Here is a 20570-nt window from a genome sequence, read left to right on the forward strand (position 1 = left end):
ACAAGCACTCGGAACCTGCTCAGGGAGGATCTAGGGACCTCAACGATTTTATATATTTATATAAATATAAAAATAAAAATAAAACTAGCTTTTATTTGGCAATACAGAAAACCCCATAATTTCTAATGCATGGCACTGCTAGCTCTCACTCCGATGTCATGCTTAACGGTTGATTTTGTAACCTCTGGGGATGGTACGCTCTACACTCAAACTTCTCTCAGACTCTCAGTGAAAATTCAGCAGAAAAATGCCAGACAGGAGAACTGATCTACTTATTCCATACTCTTTGGTTAGTTTCAAGTCCATTCCAAGAAGAAACTGTATTCTGGGAAATCTGTCAGTTTCTTCTAGAACAGAATTATTGAGCTCTACATAGCTCCTGTTAAACTCTAAGATGCAATAACCTGGGGGTGCCATTCATGAATCAGAACATTAGCAATTGATCCAAGGTGTTTTTAACATCTTCTTTTTGGGGTGCTCAGAAACAAATGCAACAGTTTTGTTGAAAGCATGCATTTGTAAATGAAGTTCTTTAGTGTGCTTTATTGGTATATTATCTAAGGTACATTATGGCTTCCAGAAGTGTTTTGCTTAATACAGAAAACACTTCTGTGCAGAACTGTCTAAGCTCCACTGAAAGTTAAATTGTCTTCTTTTCTACCTAGATATATTTTTCTATGTACATATGAGCAAACAGGATTATAGGTCTGAATGATTCCTTCTCTATTTGTTTAGTTCATTTTACATGGTTAGTATTAATGACTAATAAACACAGCAGTCTCATTGGGCTACCTGTTGTAAAAGCACAAAGAAAATAACTACTATCCTTCGGACTCTTTAAACTTCCATACAGTTTTCATTTGTGGAGGAAAAAAAATTTAAGGGCTACAGAAAGCCATGCTTGAAAATGCTGCCAAAACTTTAGGCTAAACATACAGAGTAGCAGAAGCTTACAGCTGGCTTACAGTGAGAAACAGGATGAACAGGAGCAAGAGGCAAAAAATTGCAATAAAATACAATCAAAAGAATTATTTTCTATGTATCTTTGCATAGAGTATTTGAAGTTCTGCTCTACTGTTAAATTAAGAGTTGATTCAAGATGGTTAGTATTAAAGAATTTTCAGGCCCTGTGAATGCATTTACTGTTTTTCTTCAGCTGAACTCCTGTATCAGTGCCACAGGCTTTATGGTCACTTTGCACAATCCAGAAAGGTCTAAATCAACCTCATCAGGTATCTATTTGTTATTGTTACTCGCATATTTCTACGTGTTATGAGGGAACTATCACTGAACTGCTGAGTATCTCAAATGGTGTCCACATAGGAAACCATTACTTTACATTATATAAATAAAATTGGTCTCCAAGCAAGATACTTCAGTTAAGTTTCAGAATTAATGGCTGTGCAATCTACAGAGGTAGCTACTTCTTGTTATACCAGGCTTTGGGGTTTGTTTTTGGGGGCTTTTTGTGTGGTGTTTTTTTTAATGTTTGTGTTTTTTACAACTTGGTTCAGCCCCAACAACTTGTAAAGCTCAGTACTAACAACATGCAGAGGGAATCTGTTGCATTTGAAATGATGATTGTTCTAAGATCTGCCTTCTGATCAGTTTATCAAGACCAGTAAAGCTCCTGCAACCATGGAGATTGTAAGGAACTTAGAGCAGCAGCTGGCTTGTGGGTTTACAGAAGAATTACAGATGAGCAAGAGATATAAACCCCTCAAAATGCAGAGCAAGGTAGTTGCTCTGACCAGATTGAAAAATTAAGTAAAACCTAACAGGAACACCTAGCTTCCAAAAGCAAAGGTAAATCTTTTGTAACAAAGATTTCAACTTACAATACTGTTCCTCCTCCCTCAAGAATCCAGGAGACGTCAGTAGTCTGAAAATAACACCTAAAATTTCTAGAGGTGCAATCCAAGTAGAAGGTAATTATAAGAACCGAAAATATTACTGACCAAGTGCTACACTAGAGTTGCCCTGAGTTTTGAGTTGGGAAGAAGTTTGCATGCCTTGTGGGGTGTTGGTTCTGCTCTCATCCATGCCTAGAGACAGATCCTTCCTAGGGACTTTAGATGCTGTTGAGTCATCAGTCATGCCCATCTGCTTCTGTCTTCTGCGTTTCTTACTCCACAGCTCATGGCAATCCTGCCACAAAGGAAGGCTGCAAAGAATGATTAGAGATAATCAGTTTTACCTTCGATGGTCTGCGTTGGTTTTTTTTTAAGCCATGTTGATAAAATAAATGCTCAAATTATGTAACTTTTGAAAGATGACCCTACTGGAACTCAGAAATACATCAAAAAACACCCAAAGCCAGCAAAATCTCAGATCAGTTTTTTCTGCCCAAAATCTCTTCATTGCTTGCCTATTTCAGAAGGACAGGTCCCTCTGGCAGAAAAGGGGAACGTGTACCTTAAAATGAGAATCAGTGTTACATTCCTGCATTCGTACTTATAAAAAGCCTAATTGTTTCTTTAATTCAAGACTTCAAAATCAATGCTGCACACTTGCTATGAAACAGGAAAGTGCTTTTTTCAGGGTCCAGGCGACCAATTCATTTTGTCCACTTGTAAAATTACTACTGCCTGATAAGTTCAACTGTTTGTCCACAATAACAGACATGGCTATCTAGTATTTACAGGTGTCCAGCACAGACAACCAGGGAGCGGGGAGAGAATAAAAAAGTTGCTGGAATAAACAGCACTTGACACTAGCAAAGTTAGGATACTACAAAGAACAAGGGATGTCCCAGTCCTTTAAGACAGATAAAAGCAGAGGCAAAAGTCTCCTAAGGAAGTCATCTGCCCCCAGTTCTATCTTTCCATTACTGTTCCCTACAGGCATCCCAATTCTGATTTCCTGAGGAACACAGAGACCCATATCCCACAGATAATGGAAATACTGAGATAGGCAGTAAAAACAGTGCCTCCTGTTCTCCTATTACGTAACTGTCTGAATAGTCCCCTCACCCAGGAACATGGGAAAATCAGGTGACAGATGACAAGAGCCACTGGAAAGGCAAATATGACAACTGCCTCTCATCTTCTCTCCCCCTGCAACCAGGTCAAAGACCTGCCAAGTATTTAGTCAAAAACAACGGGAAGCAAGCAAGAACTCATTGTGAGAAGTATCCTACAGTCCTTGCAATCAGCACTGTCACTTGCTTTGAATGAAGAGCTGTTTCTTCCCAAAGCAGAACTTTTGTCTTCCAAGAGAACAGTCAGCACTTTCCTGTGCATTCTCTGTCAGAAGTGAGAGTGGTTCCTCTTTATTTTTAAAGGGACACCAATGATCAGTTTGTTTTGAATTTCCATGTATCAGCTTCTAGAATGGATGCACTACCAAGCCCCTGAAAAAGCCCACATTTCTTCCCATTCACTTATTTTAAAATGCATATAAGCAACATGCTGTACAAGTAGTTCTGAGATTTTTAGTGAATAGCCTAAGATTCCTGATTACCGATATTCAGACAGACACATATATAGTCATGTTCAGTCATAATGAAATCTCATAGCCTCATGAATCAGGAGCGTTAGTAACAACCATGTGTATGTAAGACGCAAATCTCAAGATTTTTAATAAAATTCGTAGATAAAACTCAAACATTTTCCTGAGTTAGTAACTAAAAGGGAGACGGTGGAGGCTGCCTAGTAGGTACAACTTACTCAAACAACAAATAAACGTTCTGTGTTCTGACAGCTATCTTGAGGGAAGAATGAAGCCTCACTGTTTTCCTCAGGGCCTGTTCCAATATGATTTGTGCTGATTAAAATGACAATTAAGTCACTGAGAATACCCTACTGGACGTTGCAATAAATTTAGTCTCAGAGAAACCGACAGGAAAAAACCCTGCACAAAGTATTTCACTTCTCCTGCCTGTAAAACCAAGAATCTCTTCTGGCACAGGAAACTATTTATGGTATTTCACTTTAACTCGCAGGTACCTTTGTAGAATTCTATACCCAGTGTCATTCCACCATCAAAGGTGGCAACTCAGATTCATGGAGGACCTCAAAACCCTTGGAAAAAGTAGACACTGATAAACAGACATAAAAGGGAAATGATGGTGTTTCAACATTAGAAACATTCATATAAGGGGTATTTTTTAAAAGGTCCTAAAACTCAGTAACTAGCTCTAGGAATAACAAATGAAATGGATCTCAGATCCTGACAACCACTGCTATCATGGCGTAAGAGTCAGCTGCACAACCATTTTAGTGCATTAAACAACTGTATGTATCAACATTTTTGTTCTGCCACCACCTACTTTAACTGAAAACACAATGAGGTTAATGACATCAGTGCATGTTCACAATTCGTAGAGGTAACGACCATTACCAGAGGAAACTACTTACTCTGGAGGAGGCATTTTAGATGGTTCCACATCTCTCAGAAACTCACACTGAAGAGCTTGTTCGGCTGTGCAGCGCTTGCTGGGATCCAGAGCAAGCATATAGTCGAATAAATCTAATGCAGCTGGTGGGATGCTAGAAAAGAGCAAAGCATCAACATTTTTATTTTCAATCACGTCCTTCTGTGCAAAATTTTAATAAACACATCCCTTCCAAAATAACTGATCATTAAGTCCTCAGATAACTCACATCTTTACAAAACCCACTCACAACTTGAGCTTGGTAGTAAGAGGCAGAGATAAATTTCACTTTTTATTACCTGTGAAAGCACATAACCCAAGCTTTCTTTGCTTTGTGCAGTTTAATTGCTTGAAACAGTGTCCTTACAAAAAAAAACCCAAACCCAAAAAACAAACCCCAAACCAAACCATCTGTTTAAGGCAAGACTACATTGTTACTTTACACTTTGGAATTTAGCACCCAGGGAGCTGCAGTTTTGATTGGTCCATGGACAATAATTCTATTGCTTTAAAGGTCTAAGTCTCATTAGTACGAACAGGATGATACATATCTCCTGAAACCCACAGTGACCGAAGGAGGGGAACAAACCCTTTAAAATAAGCTTACAGCTGTTTTCCATAACTTTCACGTGCGATATTTGCACAAAACTAGTCCAATGGTAGTACTTTAGAATACACAGTTCAGATAACTCCTCTGTGTTGAATGAATTTATGACCCAAAAGACTGTAATGTTAACCAGACTATATATTTAGCTGTAACCAGTTGTCCTAATAAAAAACAATTAAGTACTCTGAGCTGTTTTTTGGACAGGACAACAAGCAGGTGTACCAATCATGGAAAACAAATGTTTCCTTAGGTGAAGCCTGACAGGTGGCTGAAATCCTAGGGCCTTCTTCCCTCTTCTTGAAGCTCCTATTAAATATGGGTTAATACAAGCTCTGTGGGTATCATGGGACGGATAAGAACCTAAAGCCGTTTTTCTTTACACTTAATCTATGTTCATTCTCCAGAAAACAGTGAAGTTCATGAAGTCTCCAGGAAAACTTAATGCTATTACAATTGACTAAACTATTTCTTCATCCTTACAAAGCAAACTCTTCTCTCAGTTTTCGACGATACTGCTTCTTTGGTTTCATTGTGTTGAAATAAGCTAACTTTATAACATCAGGCCACACTGCTGGACAAGGACTTCCACAAATTCGGCTGTACCAAAAAGAAGGGAAAAAAAGGGCATGAGATCCAAAACCACAAGCGAGCACAGCTGTCATTTTATTCTTGCACATACAGTGAATACAAAAACATTTTTTAGTTTTGATGTTCAGGTTCTTTTAGCTAAAATTTCTCTACTGTCCAATGCCCAACACCATTAAATAATGGTGAATTGTCTATGAAAGACAGCCACCCTGCAGAGGCCAAACTTACTTTAAGAAGTCCACTGTTTCTGCCTCACCCCACCCAAGGCATCCTCCACACAAATGTTTTGAAAAACGTAACCAGCTATGTCTGCACAGTCCTCCAGGTATTTGACTTGGAGAACTGGCAGCCCAGGCTTAAAGTGCTAATTAACTTTTATGTCTTTAGCTTCCAATGCCAGTGAACAAAGATACACCAAATGGCTGAAAAAGCACTTTTCTCTGAGAATTTAGTTGACACTGAAAACACACGGGTTAAAAAAAGTCTCAGTAAGGCCTAAAGGCAGAAGCAAGATCCAACCACTACAAAACCTGTGTATTTTTTACTTCAGTGATGAGTTCTATGTCTCAAGCCTCATCTACCTCCACAAATGGAGTTACCCATAGTTTTATTTTTCTCCCTCCATCCCCACCCATTTTGTCCAACTGAGGATGGCTAAGCACAGGTTGACCAACACTCTTCTGAGAAGAACTAAAGAGGCATTTTACCGTACATGCAAGGTTTCAAACTCTGATGCAGGCAGTCATAAAAGGACATTTTGCAAATAGCTTTCCCTAGTTCACTCCGACCCTTTATTGGATTTAAGCGTAAGAGACCTAATGATCTATCAATTATGCCCCGAATGCTATGCAAACCAATCTGACTTCACACTGGTTGGGGTACGTAACTTTCAGGAGGGAAAAGAAAAAAATAGTTCTATCTTTTCCTATCAGAATTTACTTCAACTCTACCTTTGAACATTAAAGTTAGAAAGGACAAATGTAGAAGTGTTGACTGTAACATGATGGTGGTAGAGATGTTGATAAAATTGATATATTACATTTAAACAGCCAAAAATGCATAGCATCAGTGAAGAGGAAAAATAAGGTACATACAGGAGCTTCCAGCAAAAGGAAACAGCAAAATTTTAGTTTGCTGTACCAGAGGTACAACACAAAGAAAAAAAAACTTGAGATGACTGCACTGTGACATGCTCCAGTGCCATCTAGTGCTCAAAAGCAAAAATTTCCCAACTCATGGGTTTCATTAGATTGCAAATGACCACTGATATGCCTCACACTTCCCCAGTACTTCATTTTTCCAGGCCAGCTAATAACTTATTACATAGAAACATGCTACCGTTTAATCTGTTCCGAAAAACATCTCAATATTTAACTTTGTAATATTGTTTATTAATTTAATTTTTAAAATAGTGTTGACCATTTACTGTTCAGGTTCTGTAAGTTCTACAGGACTCACCCTCTTTTCCCCTTGTTTCTAGGAAGAGGACCTCTCCTCACTTACGAGGTCAATTATGATATCAGAATCAAGTGCAATTTTTGCTTGCTGAATAAAGGGAAAAAAGATGCTCTGGTTCCACTGAGCTATATACGTATCATTCTATGATTTATTGTGAAAAGGAAAGAAACAGAAATTTTACGTCCATAAAGTGTCTGGCAGTTTGTAAGAGAACAGAAGTATTCCCACAAAAATAATAAAGCCCAGGTGTGTATGCAGAAGACTTGAAATAAGAACTCAAGGCCAGTTGCATGCCAAGTACCTACTCCTCCCAAATCCCACTAGTCCTTACTATTGTCCGCGTTTGCATTTAGATCTGCTGCAAGGAAGTTGTAACGTCACCTCAAAAAACAGGCATTTTGACTACCCTCTCTTCACAACTTCAGTAACAGACAACTCCAGCTGCTCTACAAAAAACCCTCGTTATTCAACCATACATTTCTAGGACCACAGAATATTCACAAAAAACTCTTCTCTGTATCCGAGCAAAAGTCGCTTGCTCAAAACCTCTAACATCTCATTCAGGGCAGCAGTGAGCGATAAGTGAGTACTTGTAAATGTTTGCAGTGCATTATCTCCAATGTTAAATCTAACATAAGAAATCTGACAGTTCGTGAGAAACCTACTATGTGGTAGTGCTTGCAAGTTACCTTATAAGTTCCAGTTGAGCAAGTTCTTGATTTGCTTGAAATATTGGCTTTTTTGTAAAAAGTTCACCCAGGATGCAGCTGTAAAACAGTTTTGTGCAATTCCATCATTATGGGTTTCAATACAGATTGACAGAAACATTTAAGATTTACTTTTGGCTCATTTTTATGCTTGCTGCACTTCTGTACCAAACTCTTACCCACAGCTCCAGACATCAATAGCTGGCGTGTATCTTTCTTCTCCAAGCAGAAGTTCAGGAGGCCGATACCATAATGTAATAACTTTGTTGGTATATGGTCGGCTGTTGGGGGGAGGAAAGAGAGAGGACTATCATTTTATTATGATCTCATTTCTGAAAAAGTGATACTTTGAGGACTCTACTTCTGCAGTGCTGTTTAAGAACAGCACAATCTTCCACTCCCTTTTCCTAATTTTAGTCCCGCAAAGCTGCAAATGCACAAAAGCAAATGCAACCGTCTGACCAAGGCTATCAAAGGACAGATTGAAGATATAAATAAAAAAATCGCATAGCCATCTCGATGCTATGTGAATCCTGCATCTCAATTATTATTTGGATAGCAATACTGTGTATTTATTATATTGCTTGTCATTTCAGAAGGACCTGCTTGGATAAAACCAGCAATTTCTGGGCAACTATTGATTATTAGAATACAGAATATAGGACCTCTATAAGCATTCTGAAAAGAAGAAAAAAGTCACTTTCCCCTCTGTAAGTAGGAGCAAAAGGGACAGTCTTTTTCTTGAACTACATCCTTCAACAATTTTGATTCCAAAGCCTGGAATGCTTCCAAAATCTTCCTATATTTCACAACATCCTTAATTCTCTACAGCTCTAACCAGAAGTTTTGGTCACCAGGAATAATCCTTTCCACCTTCACTCTAAGGCAAGGATTTCCACTATCTTAGACCTGCTTTCTTTTTTGTGGACAGGCCGAGATACAGCATCAACAGTTCAGAATGGAAGGCAGAAAACAGATGTTAGGTTCTGGTTTTGTTTCAACCGTGGTGTCTCAAAAGTGATCCCCAAATACTTTCAGTTTTAATAATTCACTCTTACCAGCATTGGGTAACTCCAAATAGAAAGCAGAGTAGCATTAACTGTGGAGTTTGAAATACAGTAGCATAAAGTCTAACAAGGTCTTAGAACATATTCAGTGGTAAAGGTATAATTTCTGCAAAGTCACCCGAGTCCTTTTTTTCTTTAAGAAACTCCCCAATTCATTTTTAAAATGTAGTATGTTTTTTTGAAATAATTCCATCATGTATCATATTTATCTCTGAAGCAAGCATTCCTCTATGAAATGTTTACCTGGTATGGACTTCCTCTACAGATACACCACTCATATGTATTAGTATACGGTGCTTTTTATTTCAACAGATGTTTTCTTACACAATCTGTCATATCTCCTACTCCAAACATATTAAATCCACCAGAATAACATTTAAAGGAGCACAACTACAACAACCAATGGGAATTTAGTTAAAATTAAATTTTTATTTCCTCCCCATTATGCTCCTACTAAATTCTGTACCCTTAAAGTACATAATTCTAAACAACAGTAAATCAAATGTAAAATACATGAATTTAAAGCAGCAGCTATTATACACTTGTTGGTATACATTAATTACATCCGTTACTGCAGGTCAGAAGCTACTCAGAAGGAAAATGAATGACGAAAGAATTGTTAAAAATCTACTAATGAGATTCTAATTATTCTCCCCAAGTTCACCTGGCAATTCTATTAGCTAGCATGACTACATTTTAATCATGGTTTCATTTATGTATAATGGCGTAATAATGTTGCTGTTTGATGTACAGTAAAATCTGTTATTTCCACTATAAAGACACTGAACTTTCAACCATTCAATTCTTAATGAACAGTTAGTTTTACAAGCAAAATTTACATTAATTTAAAAACAGACATTTTAGAAACCCATTGTAAAACAGAAAAAAACCTAGGTCAGTTTGGTGCATGTTAAAATAAGAAGGTAGGATGGCATCAATCCCCTTTATTGTAAGTACATCCAAAACAAAAATTAATTACGCAGCAGCTGCTAAATTACCCTGTTACTATACTCAACAGTTTTCATAACTGTACTTAAGCATATGTTCCTGAAATAAAAGCTCAGAAGACAATGAAACTAATGCTATCAGATTCAACAACAAGCTCAGAGCTCTGTGAAAAAACAGTAAATTCAAAGCTAACATTATGGATATTATTTCCCAAAAATAGGCATGCAGAAATCAAAGTAAACTCAGGTAGCTAATATTCTCTATATCCAACCACCCAGCGCACATATTAGTGTAGTGAACATTCAGCCTGAATTTTGAAAATCCAGTTCCACATGACAAACACATGCATTACAAGATCGATATCGAAGTTCTTAATTATAAAAACTGTGCACCTGTTTCCTGGAGTACAAGCATAACGAAGCCAAGAACAACAGAAGCACAAGTCACAAGAAGTTTCAGAATAACTTTTATTTAAACTTGTATCTCTGTTTCCAGCAGATTCAACAGCACTGACTGCCTAAAGAATACAATGAACCTCTTCAAATGTAAGGTTAAATCTTACACAAAAGGAGTGCTTTTTGAAAAGAAACTGTATACTAATCTGTGTCAGCAAAAAGATTTCGCTTTCCCTCGGTATAGCAACAGAAAGAATATACTTTAGGTTTACAGGACCAGAAACTAATAGTAAAAACCTACATATTGATGCAACCTGCTTAGGACTGCAACTCTTCGTTTCCATTCAATATATGCCCACTCTCCACAGTTATTTATCCAGAACACTTGGAAAAACAAAACACTTGCACAAAGAGTTTTGTGCTTTTATGCAGTATAAGACAACATGCACTTCTTTCCATTTCCTAAGCAATTACTTGTATTACAGTACAATAACATCACTCTAAACAAAACAGTCTTCTGGCCCTCGTAATACTTAGAATTATGCAAAAAGATTAAACTTCTGAATGCTTTTTCACAGAGTAATTATCTCTTACCTTTCTTCAGAGTTGTACAGCCGAGCAAGCCCAAAATCTGCAAGCTTTATCTGCCCTCTGGTGGAAAAAGCAAAGAACTATTTAGTGGTTAATCCTGTTAGATTTCCTCCCCCCAAATCAGGTGAAGTTTGAGATTGAGACAGCTGCAATGAGGAAGCAATGCCTTACAATCTGTGCATCTCTTCAGTTAAAAAAAAATACACTAACTTAATGACTAGCAAAGACAAGTAATTTTTAGGTATGCTCATCTAATGGTATCTACATCATTGGATGCCAGTCAAAATTTAGGTGTATACTGTAAAATACTGAAATTAGGAACTCTGCAGGAAAGCACTGAGGGAGGAAACTACTGTTTTCTCATGCCTTACTGCTAGCATAAGCATTTGTACAACAACTACCAGAACTCATACTTCCTTCTAGGAAACTGTAAAAGTCCTGCTCTGCTCTTGCAAGTTTAAATCAGGGTGATCAGCCAGATAAGGGCTTCTATTTTTGACAGCAGCCAACTTGCTGAATGACACAACCCCTAACCCCTTCTTGAGTTTTCCCATCTATGAGGGGAGGAGTAGAAGATATAGAGCTCTAGCCTGGCAGTCTCCGCAGCTAAAAGGCACTGGCTCAGTGACCAGAAACTCCCACCATCTGGGAGATTTAAACAGAAAGCTATCCACAGGCTTCTTTAATACATGAAATGAATGTTGGAATGTTACATGGGGTTTTTGTTTTTCTGTACTTATGAGCTTTTAAAACTCCTGTAACTTTCAAATAACTGCAAATGTCACTTTAAAATACATTTTATTTTATCAAATTAGGGCAAGACTTGCTGATGTATGTAAGAATGACCATTTTGTGATAATAAAAATACAGATTATAGTTTCCATTCCATTTTTCCCCTCAGATGTGTGCTTGGAATTGCTATGACACTTGGAGAACTCCCATAAACCAAGAAATGTTCCCCTTAAATTTACATGCTTATTCCTCAGAGAGCATGTTTTTGAGCAAAGCCATTTAAGTTGCTTATCAAAAAAGTACGTAACCCATGTGTTTGGCTTCAGGCTGTAACTGGAAATGGGATTTTAGAAGCATTGGCTTAAAATTATTCAGATTAACCATTAACTTTTCCTTCTTCCAGTGGAAACCTTTAAGGATGCTCAAAAAATATCCTAGGGGAAAAAAACTCAGTATCCTGGATTGGAGAGAGCACAGTATGGCAGAAAGCTCTGCCTGTACCATAACGCACTCTTCCCCACTGTCACGTTACACTTCAGCCTCCGAGTTCCCAAAGGTGCACAGAGACAGCACCACCACTAGAGATTAGGAGGCAAGCAAGATTAGGTGTGTGGGCACAGTGAGTGATGCGGCAGCATGTGTACATCTGTTTAAGAGCCTGTATCATAATCTGGCAAGTCTGTGGTGGGATCCTGAGCTGAAAATAGTCTAATGTTAATTCATTATAAGAAAAGAAAGAAGAGGAAAAATGGACAATTTAGTTTGGAGAAAACTGGGACAAAACTAGGGCCCTACCAAAAGAGACCCTTGACCCATTTTGCCCAGTACTTTGTCTCCAACAGTAGCAGCAGACTTTTAGGGAGAACAAGTGAACCTGCTCACTTCAGGGCTCATCTTCCTTGTACTTGTCACCACCACCCACAATCACTGTGTTAAGGATGCTAAAACAGGTATACCTGGCCATTCCCTTTACCAGGTGTTAATAATCCTGTCCATGAATGTGTCTCAGCTTTCTGAATCTCCTGACACTACCCAGAAAACCTCCCGTGACAACAAATCCCAGAAGCCAACTACCTGCTCTGTAAAGATACTCTTTTTTGCTGTTATAAACCTCACTCTTACTCGCTCTTACAGTTGCTCCCTGGCAATAGTACTGCTGGATTTGATGAACAGTTCTGTACTGAAGCTATCCGCTGTCTTCACACACAGGCTTTTTATATGCTGCTGTTGCACACTAACAAAAGCATGTTTACTAATATGATTTGTAATTAAAAAGTGGTTAAAGTAGTAAGAAACAAATTCTTCTCCTCATTTGATTATGGCTATAACAGCAAGCCAAAGCATGTTTGAACATGCCTGATGGAACATTCTTTTAAAGCATTATCCTGACTGATGAAGACGAGGACCTCGGAATTGTCATAAAGAACCAGCCTTGCCACACTTCATCTTGAAATGAGATGGCAAAAAGAATACACATCAAATGCACACATCCTAAAATTCTGTTTTAATACATTTGAACTTAGATAATTTCCCCCATACTCTGTCCTAAAAGATTCAAGTTTTAATCCTGCTGTTTTAACACAGAGAAGTCTAGCAAACAATTGCAGGATTCAGTGTCAAGCAGTAATGTTACTGGATTAATATTTTACAACTGATTTTAAAGCAACTAGGCAATCAAAAAAAAAGGATTTGCTTATTACTTAACATAGATGAACTGTGACGATTAAAAGAAAGATTTAAAGGTGTTGTTAACATACAATATTTTTTACATACTTTAAGTAATATCCATACCTGTTATTTAGTAGAATATTTGAACATTTGATATCTCTGTGCAAAAAGTTCTTCTTATGACAATAGGCCAAGCCCTCCATCAGCTGTCTCATAAAAGATTTAATATGATTTTCATTAAAATGAACCAAACCAGATTCCAACAGTCCCATCAAGTCATGGTCCATATATTCAAATACCAGGTAAAATGCACCTAGGAAAAGAAAGGGAAAGGGTAGGAGAAACAGAGAAAATTGGTTTAACAGCAGTCTAAAAGCATTGCTGCTCCCTACTTTTGAAAGTTGGAACAAACAACTGTTTCAAACAACTGTTTACATTCTCTGCAATAATATTTATAGCTGTACCTCATATCCAATAACAGTAATGAAATATAGTGCAGTTAAAATGTTTTCATAAAATTGTTTTTTCATGTAAACAATTATACTAGTCAAATATTTGTGAAAACAAATATAATGCTACCATGTGGCACTTTAATCTAGCTGGACGTGTACTCTCCCTATGGCTCTCAATCTCCATCCATTTCGTTTAAAGAAAAATTAACTGGGTTAATATTCACCATGTAAAATTTGGGGAGAAATCTAGAAACAAAATATGCACAGCATTAGTTCATATGTCATGATTCGGTGACTGGTTTTAAGCTTTCAGTGTGGAACTGGGTCAAAAATAAGCCTGCCCCTCTCAGACTAAAAATACCTATAGGACAAAACAAAATGAGCAAGCAGAACTAACCTACTAGCTACAGCAGCTCTGCAAAGATGGAGTTCATATTCCAAGTTGCCACAAACATACATTAAGCATAATAGAATCTGGTCTTATCTCAAGTTAGCCCATGTAATTCCACAAATAAAACTACTAAAGCCAAGGCTCTAAGATATATATATCTCAAAGTATTCTTAAAGAGGAAAAGTGCTGAGTGCTTCAGAAGCAGCAATAACTAACCTCTAGCACAACCATTCTCAGTAGAATGTACTTTTTAGTACTTAATTCTTCCCCTTCTTAACTCTGGGGCAGAGAAGACACTGCAGTCCCTGCAGAGCACTGCTGGCATTGCAGAAACCACATTCAAGTGGGTCTCTCTACCTTCCTTTTTCAAAAGCCTCCTCCAAAGAGATTTTAAAGCTACCACTCTGAAGTACAAATAGCTTCTGCCCAACAAGAACTCATTACAGGTTCTAGTTCCTAAATAAAATTTCCATTCACCATTCCATAGTGAAAGTCTTGGAGCAATCATGAGAAGTAAGCTTGCCAGAACACACACACACACACGGCCAAATTCTAATGAACTGACTTGGTTTCTTTTGCAGTAGCTGAAAAGGGAAGAAAGAGTGCTAAATCCATCTGCTATGTAACAAACAGAAAAAAGATTACTCATACAGTAAGTGTTAAACTTGTAACAAAGATCAGCATAGAGCAGCTGAACCACAGCCCGTTGCATAATACAGAGTTCATTGTTTTTCCTTTAGGTCCTTTGGTCCTGCTGTATGTCACAGAGGAAGCAAAATACTGATCATAAAATACCCCTGCTGGTGTGTGTACAGAGGAGGTGGAGCAGGAGGTAAATCAAGCAGGTACAACCCAATCTCACCACTTAAAAAGGAAAGAAAGGGGTATTAAGAGCAATGAAGAACCAAAAATCTGCTGTGTTACTCTGCATAACTGAGTTCGCCAATGCAGTTCACAAGTTCAGTGTGGTAAAAGCACAGAGGCTCATCTTGATCTTTCAGAACAAGATAGCTGGCAAGCTGGTGTTAGAGGTACTTCACTGACAACTGCTGAGTATGAACTATGACATATTTTAAAATGCCTTGAAACAAAACACCTGATATTAATGCTGCAGTGCCAGAATAATCTAGATATGCCCTTCAGAGGATGTCAGCTCAACAAAATTGAATACAAATGATCTTGGTATTGTCTTGCTCTGGAATACAAAGGGAAGTTAACTCTGTCATGGTAGCAGACTACACTGTGTGTACATGACAAGGAGAAAGACTGGGAAGGGTTAGTAGGATTGCAGACCTATTTAGTGGGAACAGCTGAACACAGCCTTGTTTATATGCAAAGCAGGCTCCATGCCTTGAGCAATTTCTTGCTCTGCCACTAGCTCCCCAGATTTTTCACCACTATTTGTAACAAGCAATCACAATTGATACCCTCATGCTAGAAGGAAAGCTGACAATGGAGACAATTCATAAGTAAAACAGGGTAGTACCTGGGAGCTGACATCCAATTATTTATATTCTCTGCAACTCCAAGAAACATACGCTAGAACAGTATAAATGCTAAATGTTCCTTCCATATCAGAGCAAGAGCAAACGCACAGATCCATTACACTTGTGCATTACTACCTATTTACTCCAGACATATTATACAATGTTCAAATTTGTTTTAAAAAGAAAACCTGTCAAAGCTGAATCTTCTTCCCCGGTTATGAGAAACTATTAAAATTAGTCTAGTAGCCTTGGCAGTCTAACCGTTAAAACCTGATTTTCATTATTATTCAAACTGTATTTAGAAGTGATTGTAGCTGCAAAAAAAGTATCAAAGCAAACTGAAGTGCAACTTCTATTAGTTTATTTCGAGACAAACATAGTGCCCTTTTCTGATAGAGATCTACAGTTTTGGTCAACACAACAGTTACATTATTCCCCTTGATAATTTCAAATCTCCATTGATTTTCCTCAGGTCAGGGAATTTGATCCTTCATAACAGGGAAAAGCTATAGATATTCAGGAAGAAGAAAACAGTCATGGAAGACTTCACAGGTGAACTATGCACAGGCAGCAGTCTGCTTACTAGAGCACAGTCTGAGTTCAAGTTTACAGCATCCTTTAGTTCAGTCAAAACAAATGCCACACAAATACCCATTTATCAAAAAGGAAAATCTAACAGAAAAATTCCTTTATGAGGCCAAGACTTTCAATAACTTGGAGATTACATTTTAAAGTGACCCTTTTGTTTCATGCTAGCTTTGCCCAATATCCACATTTGTGGAAGCAGTGTCATAAAAACCCCTAAAGCTCTGTTACAGTGAAGCACATACAATTCAAATGAATGCAGAATTACTCATTTGACTTCAACATTACTCATCTTACTGTTGGTTATGTTAAAGACCTACACTTCTCAATAAGTACCTGTGGGGTGGGAGGCAGCCTATTGTCCATTTCCACATGCTGCAACAAAGCGCTAACAAGGGGTTTATGTCCTGGATACCCCATTTCCTTTGCTAATACCACGCAGCTCAACTCCATTCCTTCATCTACTGAGATAATAAGAAACCTTAATGTCACTGTATGTTGATGGAGCAGCAGCTGGAACAGCTGAACAGCAGTAATATTGCCTACTTCTGAAGATGGGGTAAGAGATAGCAGCTGAATCTATTCAGAAGGTACACAACAAATAAAGGAGACTAACACAGAGGGAAACAATCTGCACCTTACTCCTTTTGCCTGCAATTAGAAAAGTTCCTGGTTTTTACTGTTTTGTCAGTTAAGATAGATAAGGGTCAAAGTGAGATCCTGGTTTAGAATAATTAAAGGATTAACAGATCTCCTCCTCCTGTTCATATATTTCAAGTCATGGAGCTCTAACAGTAGCAGTTTTCTTAACCGAAACACAAAATGAACTGGGGTATAATGCTGTAAAGCTATGCATACAAAACTGGTAACTCAGCAAAACATGGCACCAATGATCTGTAATAAACAAAGGATTTTCTGAGGGGCCAAAAACCCTAACAAAACATACTTTACATTTTTGTGACACAGGCAGGCTCTGGATTTTTGTGGACTGTCATCAAACCACACAGATCCAACAAAGCAGGACATCAAGTTACACATTTGTTCCCGAAGCAAGATATGAGTGCTTCAGGCTGGGGTAGGGAAGGAGCAGGAGGGGAGAATGATCCAAAAGACTACATAGATGACAGCTTTTAAGTGAAAATTTTCCAAATGAAATTTAAGGAAGGTGTTTGGGGTATCTCGAAACATGATTACATACAGATCAGAGGAATCGGGAGACCAGAGGTGACTTACTGTGTGCAAATTTTATTTCAATCCTTCTATAACATCACAATACTATCTTGAAATACAAAAATGCTTAAAAAAATTAAAAAAGGAACCCTGCCTTGTTCAGTGCGTGGTATGTACAATGCTGAGATGTTGAACAGGTTTTCAATGTTTTGTGCTGTACTCACTGTTCAGAATGAAACTCCATCACATTTTCATTTTGCTAATAAGCCTCCTCAGCTTCTTCTAGGCAATATACAGATTATTTCCCCCCTTGATTGATTAAAGATAATTGGATTATATTTACTCTTCCATTTCCTTAACATTTCTCTTCCAGTACTCGTGATACACTATATTCCAAGACGATATTGAACACAATTTGATCAAATACAACTTGAAAACTAACGACATTGTCCAGCAATTCCTTGAAGTTCCTTACATTTAAATTCCTTAAAGTCCCTTAAACATTCATCTTTTCTTTCTACTCACATTTTACAAACATATCTTCTAATTTGTGAAACACCAAATAAAGGCATAGCCACTGACTAAAGAAAGCATCACTGCTATACCAATTTTTCCATTTAGATATCACAAAACTTACCATTTAAGACAAATTTCGTCTAATAAAACCAGAACTTGTCTTTTTTTTAATCCAATATTAATATAAACTTTTTATTGGATGACAGTATTATTCTCCCATTGCGTATTCTCCTCTTGAAACAAATCCAACCCAAATCCTACATACACAGAAACATGTTCTGAAATAGGCGTACCAGCCAAGGGCAGACACAATCCCTGGGACTAAACACTGTCCTTGTTTCATCTCGTACTATAGGGAAATAAGAAACCAAACAAAACACTTCAAAGCAGAGGAAAAGTAAACCAAACTTATCAAAAATCTTTGTCTAGCAATCAGGGATTTTTCTGATTTTGCCATAACATGGATCAAGTTGAAAAGCCACACAATTAGGTCAGCTCTCATTCCAGACCAGAGTCCAGTCCAGCACGCACAAACGGGAAGCGCCACTCAAGCAGTCAGACTATGCTTGATAACTTAGCTGCAGCATGAAAACAATTTGGGTACGAAGTTTATCAGCTATTTTGGGAGCAGCAAAGCAAGCTGTAGATTATTAGAAGTTTCTGAAATTCAGATCGGTTTGGTTTTACTCAGCTTCCCAGGAAACCCAGATAAAGCTAGCTGCAAGTAGAGAAGGAACCCTGTAGTGAAGTACCCTCTGATACTACATGATTGCTGTCAGACTCCTTCCAAACCACAAGCTTTCAGACAGACTAAGTACTCCTTGACAGCTGTGAGAAAGTAACCTGCTAGTTATACAACAATGTACCACAGAGTCAGTGTCGGTGTCATTTTGGCACATGTACTACAGCACTGTTAAGATAAACACTGAGTTCAAACCACACACACAGGGGAGGGGCACGGGGAACACAAGAAAACCCAAACAAACAAGCTGCTATGTTAACCAGATCTTTTTTATTACAGTCTCCCATGCAAACTTTTGCATCCTCCCTGAGGTCTGCTATTAAACATGCCTCTTCCAGTCAAAAGGAGGAGACAGCAGTCAGTACACCTACTGGTTTTATATTCACAGCAACAAAAGCTAAGTCAGGCACTCTCCACATGTTTAGTAAACGGAGATCATGGCAGTCTCATAGCTAGACTGTTGAGCACTTGCAAACAGCTTCTAGCTGATAAAGAGGAAACTGAGAAGTGAATGACCATGTCAGGTACCCAGAGAAAAAAAAAAAAAAAAAGAAAAAAAAAAGAGAGAGACACCCAAATCATTTAAGTTACAGACACACTGAGAAAACAAACCAGAGCTGACAAAAGGCCAAACTAAGAAGGGCCTTTTTTCCAATGATTCGCTTTAAAACTGAAGTGGCTGAACTAACTTAGCTTATGAGGTGTATAGATTTGAATATACATAGGAAATAGCTCTTTGTTTTCAACTTCTGCTTTAGACCTTGTTTTCTTCAATTACAGTTGCCCAGGGAACATCACACAAACTTTCTCAGACAAAAAAAAAGACAAAAAAAAACCCAAAAAACCCAACAAGCTCCAAGAAACTTAAGAGCTCCTGCAAAGCACAATCTTCCTGCCCCAAACTCTGCTCCAAGACATGAAGTTTATTACCATGAACTCCAACATGAACTCCAATTAATCTGAACTACCATAAAGCGAACAAAAAGGAAAAGTGAAGGAAAGTTTAGTTGCCAGGAGACTTGGTCATAAGCACCAACAGTGTCAGGCTGCTTCTACTACTGTTGGAGACTGACACCCACAATTGCTCCTTCACTAGCTCACTAGAAGAAAACATTTCCAGCAAAAACAACTAGAGTTCTGAGATTTTAGGAAAAATTGAACGGAAATTATAGGTCATCAGTGCTATTAAGTCAAATGAGGCTTTATGTCCTGAGAGAAGCAGAGGAGGTTTAAAAAAATGTCTGCTGAACATACTGTTAAGTCAGCTGTTATGCAGATACACACACAAGGCAGAATACAAACTGAGTCATGTGTTCCCATCCCCAAGCTTATGTGTTCCTCTCTCTCTCTGAATGATAGGTAGGGGAGAAAAGCCTACATGAGAAACATACAAAATGGATACTCCTCCTTGCCACACCCTATGTATACATTTTACCCAGCAGAATGGTGCCTTAGAATCAAGATGTTACATTACCAGTTAGTAATCAGTAATGCTGTTCTCCAACTTTGTCAAACTTGTCTCACACATAATGAGGACTGCAAAACTAAAAACTTCAGATCTTCAGTATAGCAGACCCATGTACTGGCCACTCGGCTGTTTATGTGCCCAACCTATGCAAACAATTGTGCTGTCTGATGTGCTGTATTTCTACTGATGGAAATATCCTTGTAATGTGTACAGCACTGCTTCATTGCGTTACATTTCCTTTACTAGTGGTTGGTCTAGAAAGACTAAAACCAATCCTATGTATTAAAGATGTTCCTATCATTAAACTTACACCCTAAGCTGGCCAGAATAAAACACAGATATACTTTTTCTTCCATTTTCTTTAAAAATAAAATGCCTTTTAAAATATTGAGACAAGTCAGATGCTCAGAAGCGTGGAAGACATAGGATTATGTCACTTAAATACACGTAGCACAGCTTAAAGTATCAGGACAAAGTTGTACAAGCCAAGCCATTGCTGGTTTTCAGGCCAATGTTACTATCTGAAAAAGCATCCTTAAAACAAGTACTGTACAAAATGTGCCCAATATTTACACAAGTGTCAGGAAACTAAATCTGCTGCATTTTAAACTACTGAGATACAA

The 20570-nt window shown here is 37.9% G+C and overlaps 1 protein-coding gene across 1 annotated transcript in view; it reads right to left on the bottom strand.

Moving 5' to 3' along the window:
• CDK13 (cyclin dependent kinase 13) overlaps positions 1 to 20570 on the bottom strand; it is a 49894-nt gene that overhangs the window by 7746 nt on the left and 21578 nt on the right. Inside the window, 7 exon segments of the mRNA XM_064443859.1 lie at positions 1959 to 2164; positions 4359 to 4490; positions 5463 to 5579; positions 7718 to 7795; positions 7915 to 8016; positions 10740 to 10796; positions 13260 to 13449. Of these exon segments, the coding sequence (XP_064299929.1) occupies positions 1959 to 2164; positions 4359 to 4490; positions 5463 to 5579; positions 7718 to 7795; positions 7915 to 8016; positions 10740 to 10796; positions 13260 to 13449 (882 nt within the window).

This window comes from Phalacrocorax carbo, chromosome 2 (genome assembly GCF_963921805.1).
Source record: "Phalacrocorax carbo chromosome 2, bPhaCar2.1, whole genome shotgun sequence".
NCBI lineage: Eukaryota > Metazoa > Chordata > Aves > Suliformes > Phalacrocoracidae > Phalacrocorax > Phalacrocorax carbo.